The 8834-nt window shown below is 43.5% G+C and overlaps 1 protein-coding gene across 2 annotated transcripts in view; it reads right to left on the minus strand.

Moving 5' to 3' along the window:
- PML (PML nuclear body scaffold) overlaps positions 1 to 8375 on the minus strand; it is a 51395-nt gene extending 43020 nt beyond the window's left edge. For both annotated transcript variants that reach the window (XM_052659426.1, XM_052659427.1), the window contains exons 1-2: positions 8152 to 8375; positions 5461 to 5927 (exon numbers count right to left, since the gene is read on the minus strand). In XM_052659426.1, the coding sequence (XP_052515386.1) occupies positions 5461 to 5927; positions 8152 to 8286 (602 nt within the window). In that variant the 5' untranslated portion in view covers positions 8287 to 8375. The remainder of the gene's footprint in view (positions 1 to 5460; positions 5928 to 8151) is intronic.
- Between the last annotated feature and the right edge of the window lie 459 nt (positions 8376 to 8834).

Below are 8834 nucleotides of genomic sequence, written 5' to 3' on the forward strand. Positions count from 1 at the left end.
GTGACTGAACTGAACTAAACTGAATCTACTCTTGACAGTTCAGTAGGAAAAGAATCTGCGTGCAATGCAGAAGACCTGGATTCGACCCCTGGGTTGGGAAGATCCCCTGGAGAAGGGAATGTCAACTTAGTATTCTTGCCTGGAGAATTCCATTGACAGAGGAGTCTGGGGGTCTACAGTCAATAATGTCGCAAAGAATCAGACACAGCTGAGCAACTAACAACACACACACACTCACTCTTGATGGTGAGAGAGAGATACACATACACACATATGTTCTAATATGTTTGTTAAAAATGTAAACAAGTAGAAAGAGGAGCTATAGATACATCTCTACAAAGAATACACATTAAAAAAAATCTGAGGAATATGCTAGTGAAAGGAATATGGTAGGCCCCAAAGAAAACCTCAACATAGTCATAGATACAACTCTTAAATACTAGGAGACCATACTGTAGAAATTAACATCAAATATTTAAATCAAACAACACAAGCCACTTGAAACTTTTAGACAACGTTCTTCCCCAAACAAACTCTTCTATCAAAGAGAAAATGTCTAAAAAGAGAAAAGACTGAAATTAGAGATATTTGAGAAATGATTGACTATGATTACACTACTTGTCAAAGTTATGAAAGGCAGGCAATGTTATACTCAAGAGAAGAATGCGGTAAACAATGAGGATAGCAAGTAAATGAATTAGATGTTCAGTTCAGTTAGATGAATAATGAGAGAAGAGTACAACAAAGAAAATAATGATGCTAAAAATAAAATAATTAGCAAAAAAGGAAACAATATCAGCAAGCAATAAAAAGACCAAAAAAAAAAAAAAAGCTAGTGTTTTGAAAAGATCACTAAAATAAGCACAAATATACAACATTAGGAGGCTTCCCTGTTGGCCCCTGCCTGCAGTGCAGGAGACTCGGGTTTGATCCCTGGGTCAGGAAGATCCCCTGGGAGAAGGCAATGGCAACCCACTCCAGTATTCTCGCCTACAGAATCCCACGGACAGAGGAGTCTGGTGGGCTACAGTCTAAGGGATTGCAAAGAGTCGGACACGACTAACACTTTAACTTTCATACAACATTAGAAATAAGAAAGGGGACACAATTACAGGTACAGAGGAGATATTTAAATTGTAAGATAACTCAAGATGAATTAGAAAACATTCCAGAAAATCTGATTCATGATCCTCCACAAAAAGGGAAAAAATCTACTCTCCAAAAAAGGCATCTGTCTCAGATAGCTTTTCAAGAAACTTCTGTAAGCTTGGATTGCTTATGTCCTTTATTCTACAACAGAGAAATTATAAGAATAGTATTTTAACATTTATTGAGTATTTAATATGTGCCAGGCACTATGCTAAGCAATTTATATATATCATCATGTTCAAAAAAGCTTACAAACTCATTGAAAGAGATTAGTATCAAATGGATATGAAAACTTGACAAGGAAACTTGATGTATCATATATGATATGATGTATATCATATATATGCATAAAAAATCACATTTATAAATATAGATAATAGCCTAGATAAAATAGTACTAAATGGAATCAAGCTAGAAATTAAAATAATAGTATGTCATGACCAAATAGTTTTTCCTCCTGGGAATTAAAATAATGGTGCAACGTAAAGAAACCTAGTGATATCATTCATTATACTAAACAGTGAAAGGACACCTTCAGAGTCCAAAGAACATCCATCCCCAAGTTAAAACAAAACAACAGCAACAACTAAACTCTTAGTAAACTAGAAGCACAAGGCAACTTTCTTAATGTGATTTTTAAGTCACCTAAGGAAATCAACAATAAACATCATACCTGAGGCTATGGTTTTTCCTGTTGTCATGTATGGATGTGAGAGTTGGACTATGAAGAAGGCAGAGTGCCGAAGAACTGATGCTTTTGAACTGTGGTGTTGGAGAAGACTTTTGAGAGTCCCTTGGACTGCAAGGAGATCCAACCAGTCCATTCTGAAGGAGATCAACCCTGGGATTTCTTTGGAAGGAATGATGCTAAAGCTGAAACTCCAATAGTTTGGCCACCTCATGAGAAGAGTTGACTCATTGGAAAAGACTCTGATGCTGGGAGGGATTGGGGGCAGGAGGAGAAGGGGACGACAGAGGATGAGATGGCTGGATGGCATCACCGACTCGATGGACGTGAGTCTGAGTGAACTCCAGGAGTTGGCGATGAACAGGGAGGCCTGGTGTGCTGCGCTTCATGGGGTCCCAGAGAGTCAGACACGACTGAGCAACTGAACTGAACTGAAGTGAACAAGAAAACATAAGAAACTTTTTCATGAAAGATAGGTACAAAGCAAAGTTGCCTTTTCTAACCACTTCACATTATACAATGTTGCCCTGGCAGTTCTGGCCAATTCAGTGAAACAAAGCTACAAAAAGGTAATATGTATGAATAATGGAAGGAAGAATTTTTTATTATTTCTAGGTGATATGACTATTTACCTAGAAAATCTTAAAAAAAATCAATGGAAAAACTTACAAGAATAAAAGAGCCCAATAGGATGGCTAGATATAGCGTGTGTGTGTGTGTGTGTGTGTGTGTGTGTGTGTGTGTGTGTATTAGTCACTCAGGTGTGTCCAACTCTTGGTGACCCTATGGACTGCAGCCGGCTAGGTTCCTCTGTCCATAGGATTTTCCAGGCAAGAATACTGGAGTGGGTTGCCATTTCCTTCTCCAATAGATATATACACATACATATTAGTGAATGTTAATGATAATCAGTTAAAAACTATAATGGAAAAGATTCCATTCATAATATTATTACATACTGTCTCATAGGCAGTGTGTGTTCAGTCGTGACCAACTCTTTGAAACCTCATAGACTGTAGCCTGCCACACTCTTTCTGTCCATGGGATCTCCCAGGCAAGAATAATGGAGTGAAAACAAACGAATAATGGAGTGGGCTGCCATTTCCAGATCTTCCTAACCCAGGGATCTAACCCATGTCTCCTGAGTCTCCTGCACTGCATGCAGATTCTTTACTGCTGAGCCACCAGGGACCTTCACTACATATTGTAAATTTAACTATAATTTAAAAGTTCAAGATATTTGTGAAAGTGTTAAAAGTTCACACAGGTATGCTATCCTTTTGCTAAAAAAGGGAAAAATAAGTCCTATAAGACTATATACTTATATCTGTGTATATATTCATAAACTCTGGAAACTTTTAAAGCTGGTGAAAGTGAAAGTTGCTCAATCATGATTGACTCTTTGTGACCCCCATGGACTATGCAGTCCATGGAATTCTCTTTCAAACCCAAAAGATGTAACCAGAGATGAGGTCAATTCGTCCAGGATTTAATTCCATCTCAATCAAAATCCCGAAGAACATGTGAATTCTGAAGCTGCCTGAAGCATAAGAGCCAAAGAAGCTGCACAAATTGTAAAAGCAAAATTATTTCTGAAGAGTGGGAATTCACCCTACCAAATATAAAGCTACTGAATGCCTTACAGCAGTAAGGATTAGCATAGGAGTTGGTTCTGCACTCTGTTGGTGCAGAACAGAGATTTACAAACATATTCATGACTACATGGACATGTAGTACAAGATTAAAAGGGCATTTCAGATCAAAGCCAAGAGCAGATTATTCATAAGCTAGAGGGATATATTGTATAACATGGGGCATAGAGCCAATGTTTTATAATAACTGTAAGTGAAGTATAACCTTTAAAATTGTGAATCACTATCCTGTACACCTGTAACTTAAAGAATACTGTACATCAACTATGCTTCAATTTTTAAAAAATGGGAAAAATCAAACAAAAAGAGTGGATTATTCAGTGAAAGTTGTTGAGAGAACTGGCTTTCCATCTGGAGAGAAATGAGAAGCGAATGTTCCTATCTCACATCACACAAAGATAAGTTCCATGGGAATTAAAGATTTAACAATAAAAATAAACTATTAAAATAGAGTATATGTAAATATTTTCAATATTGGCATAGGCAAAATCTTTCCTAGGATGACCAAAGCCAGATACCATAAAGGAAGAGATTAATGGATTAGACTATATAGAACTAAAAACTTGAACACAACACCTCATATTAAATGAATGGCAAAGGAAAAATGTCAGCACTATAACAAGCTCTTATAAGAGTAAAGAAATAAACAAGCAAAGGACCTCAGCAAGCAATTCACAAATGAAGAAGCTCAATGACCAATAAACACATGAAAAGCCACTGGACAACCTCAATAATAAACAAAGAAATCCAAACTCAAACAATAATATCAGCCCTTGTGGAATCTGGTAGTACAGGTGGTAAACCTCCTAGCAGGAAGCAAGCAAGTTATAGTTTAGCCAGAATGGAGCTCTGTCTGAGTGTGCCCCTTATGGGCAAGGAATACCTTCACTTTGTAAGCTGATTCCCCAAGAATCTTATACAGCTATCTATTGTAGTTGTGTGAGAAGAGAGCATTAAAAGTTCACACGGGTATGCTATCATTTTGCTAAAAAAGGGAACAATACGTCCTATAAGACTATATACTTATATCTGTGTGTATATTCATAAACTCTGGAAAGTTTTAAAGCTGGTGAAAGTGAAAGTCGCTCAGTCAGTCATGACTGATTCTTTGTGACCCCATGGACTACGCAGTCCATGGAATTCTCTAGGCCAGAATATTGGAGTGGGTAGCCTTTCCCTTCTCCAGGGGATCTTCCCAATCCAGGGAACCAGATTTCCCACATTGCAGGTGGATTCTTTACCAGCTAAGCCACAAGGGAAGCCCTTTAAAGCTGGTAACAATGGTTAACCTTGAATTGGGAAGGGAGAAGGGATGGGTATTAGGCGGATGTGGGACAAAATGGAATGGAGATTTTGTTCTCTCTATAAATTTTGTTAGCAATTTTTTGAACCGTATTAATGTATTTTATCTGTCTAAAAATACCTAAATTTAAATTCCTGTGCTGCGTGGTAAAAATAATTAAAATGGGACTTGACTTTCTTCATACAGATCCTCCCAGGAAGCTCGGGAGTGCTTTTGAGCCAGGAACCAACTACCCACATCTCATTCTACAGTCTAGCTATAGGGAGACTGAGTGGCAGTGCTTATGGAAAATTTCACTCTTTAAGAGTTTTTAAAGGGCAGTTTGGTAACATGTATCGAAATGTAAAACTTTCATATCCCTTCACCGAGTAACGTATTTTTAAAAATTTATCCTGAAGAAATGACTGGATATGGGTGAAAAGATGATTCTGCAGCATTATTTTCTTGTGAGGGGAAACTGGGAACTATTACTATCCATCCATTCGCACGGGAGAGCGTAAACTGTGGTCATCGCTACTGATGCTGCTGGTGTGTGGACCACACTGTGAGTTGCAAGGCCTCAGAAGCTCCTTGACCCACGCCCCAGCTATGAGGCTCTGGGTCTCTCCTCCCCGCACCCTCTACCTCGCCCTTGGATGCACCATCCCACCCTCGGCCGGCCTGCTCACCTGGTCAGCATAGGGCTGCGGTGGTTGGGGTTGGAGCAGAAGATGTTGTTGGACTTGCGGGTGCCGTCCAGAAACTCCCGCACCGACTGGCTGCGGAGCTCCGCCAGCGGCCGGGCCTCGTGCTTGAGGAACCACTGGTGCGCCTCGAAGCACTTGGCGCAGATGAGCTGCTCACACTCGAAGCACCAGTAGTGGGCCAGCTCTTTGCAGCGGGTGCAAAACGCCTGCTCGCGTGCGATCTGCTGGTACACCGACAGCCGCCGCTGCAGGCTCTCGAAGAAGACGTTGTCCAGGGCCTGCGTGCCGGCACCTGAGGGCCAGGGCGCCCGGCAGACAGGGCACTGTATGCCAGACTCCTCCAGGCATCCTGAGCACAGCGTGTGCAGACAAGGCAGCAGCTTGGGGCACTTAGCTTCTGCCCGGCAGCCCTGGCAGCGCAAGAACTGGAACTCTTCCTCCGTGGCTTGCTGGGGAATCAGAGAGGGAGGTGAGAGGTGAAGTCCCAGGAAGCCCCACCCAACCGACACCCACCCTGTGGCTGCACGCTGAGAGTGGCACTTCCTGTTTCATACCAAGCTGTCAATGGATGACACAAAAACCCAGGCTTATCAGTATCCCAGTCCTCCACTGACTTAGGCCTTCTCACGCTCACTCCATGATTTACTGAGCATCCGTTTCTCATAAGACACAGTACCAGGCCCCAAGATACACAGATGTATAGCAGCAGTCCCCAACCCTTTGGGGACTAGGTTACCATTTCCTGAAAGACAGTTTTTCTATGGGTGGGGTGATGTAGGGATGAGTTAAATGCATTATATTTATTGTGCACTTTATTTCTGTTTCCACTGTGATAATTCGGTAGTGCAAGTGATGAGAGCGGCTGTAAATACAGATGAAGTTTTGCTCTCTTGCTGGCTGCTTGCCACTGTAAGCCCGGTTCCTAATAGGCCAGGGCAAGTGACAGTCCGTGGCCTGGAACTTGGGGACCCCTGATTCCAGGACAAACCCCTGCCTTCAAGGGACTTTAAAAAAGGAGATTCATTAAATGTGTGTCATATAACCTCACAAAAAATGCTTACTGCACTTTGATGGTTCCTCAAAAACTTAAACATAGAACTACCACAGGACCCAGCAATTCTACACCTAGCTATATACCCAAAAGAACAGAAAACAAGGATCCAGATGCTTGTACATCCGTTATTCTGTACACAGCATTACTCACAGTAGCCAAGGAGTGGAAACAACTGAAGTGTCCATCAACAAATGAATGGATAAACAAAATGTAGTATATACATACAATGGAATGTTATTTGGCCTTAGAAAGGACATTCTGATACATGCTACAACATGAAAATACCTTGAAGACATCATGTTAAGTAAAACCAGCCAAACACAGAGACAAATACTGTAGCATTCCACTTATATAAAATATCTAGACTAGGCAAATGCAGAGACAGAAAGTAGATTAGAGGTTACCAGCAGCTAGGGGGAAGAGGGAGAAGGCAATGGCACCCCACTCCAGTACTCTTGCCTGGAAAATCCCATGGACGGAGGAGCCTGGTAGGCTGCAGTCTATGGGGCCACTAAGAGTAGGACACGACTGAGCGACTTAACTTTCACTTTTCTCTTTCATGCATTGGAGAAGGAAATGGCAACCCACTCCAGTGTTCTTGCCTGGAGAATCCCAGGGACGGGGGAGCCTGGTGGGCTGCCGTCTATGGGGTTGCAGAGTCGGACATGACTGAAGCGACTTAGCAGCAGCAGCAGGGGGAAGAGGAGAATGAGGAGCTTAAAGGGTACAGATTTTTGTTTCAGTGAAAAAATTCTGAAAATTGACTGTGGTGATGGTTACATTGTGGAATGCATTTAATGCCACTGAATTGTACACCTAGAAACAGATAAACCATACATAACATAATACAGTACCTGGCACGTGAGAAATACTCAAACATGTTAACTAGTATTGTAAATATTATTTCTAGGTGTTATAATGCAACAAATAAAAGTTAATGCAATATTATTTGTACTTTCATGAAGGAGAGTAAAAAGGGGCTGGAAGAAAACAGAGCAAGTGATCTAAGCACTTCCTTTGGGGGTGGGGAGTTTGTGCAGGAAAAGACCAGAAAACCCTTAAAAAACTCCGGATGGGGGTTGAGGGAGCACAGTGCTCCAGGAAAAGGATCCAAGTAGCTTCCTAGAGGAGAAACCACAGGAATCCTGGGCCTTAGCCAAGACACCCCTCTCCACTTTCTGATCTGAGGACAAAGATTCTGGCTTGTCCACACCTGGAGCTTGTCCGGGTCTGCCAGGCGGGTGCGATAAGACTACTACCTCCATTTTCCTTAACAGGTGGTCCTTCATCTGAGGTAGGGGATAAGAGGCATGTCGCCAGCTTGGGCGGAAGAGGCTTGGGCGGAAGAGTCTGGTTCGGGGTGCCACTCACCCTCAGCATCACCCCGCTGCTCATGGAGAATCACAACCCACAGAGACCTCTCCCCTCAAACTCATGCTGACCCCCTTTTCTACTTTCCACGACCCCTAACCCAGCCGAGAAGGTCAGGACCCTCGCACCTGGTCTCCCTTCTTTACGTCATTTTTCAAGGTACTTGGTTAAGTTCCCCAGTCCCTCCATTCCACCGACCATACCTAATTAACAAAGCCCCAACCCCATCTCCCCAAACGCAGTAGTACCTCTGTGGGGCTGTCGCTGTGGCTGGACTGGTGGCCTTCGGAGAGTGACTCCGGGGGAGGCATGCTGGGGGAGTGGGGCAGTGCGGGGTCCTCCTGGGGCCCCGGAGATCCGGCAGGTTCCGGATCCTGCTGCATGGAATCCAGCGCAGTTTCGATTCTCAGTTTCGCTCTTCGAGAGCGGAGAAACTGAACCGGAGGCAGGCGCCAGAACACTGAGCTCCGGAGCAGCCCTAAAGGGGAGGTGCCAGCTCAGGGCCCGCCTCCCAGAGGAAGTGAGACACTAGCTACCGGCGGTTCTAGGGTCGGAGAGGCTGGCCCAGGGTCCTGAAGACACGCCCAGAGCGGCGAGGAGGGAGAGAAGAGCAGTCACACGCGGGACAGCGGCAGAACTGATGTTTGTGCAGAATGGAGGCCGTCCCTGCCCTCGGCTTGGAATCTTTCATTCAGCTCACATTGGCACAGCTTCATGCCAGCCCTCAGCTGGGAGCAAGAGCCACACAGCCGGGCCACGCGTGGCTCCTACTTTGGAAAAAAAAAAGGGAAAGAGTTAGTCTTCTAGTCGTGTCCGACTCTTTGGGACCCCATGGACTGTCGTCTTCTAAGGCTCCTCTGTCCATGGGATTCTCCAGGCAAGAATACTGGAGTGGGTAGCCATTCCCTTCTAAAGGGGATCTTCCCTACCC

Source organism: Budorcas taxicolor, chromosome 21 (assembly GCF_023091745.1).
Source record: "Budorcas taxicolor isolate Tak-1 chromosome 21, Takin1.1, whole genome shotgun sequence".
Lineage (NCBI taxonomy): Eukaryota > Metazoa > Chordata > Mammalia > Artiodactyla > Bovidae > Budorcas > Budorcas taxicolor.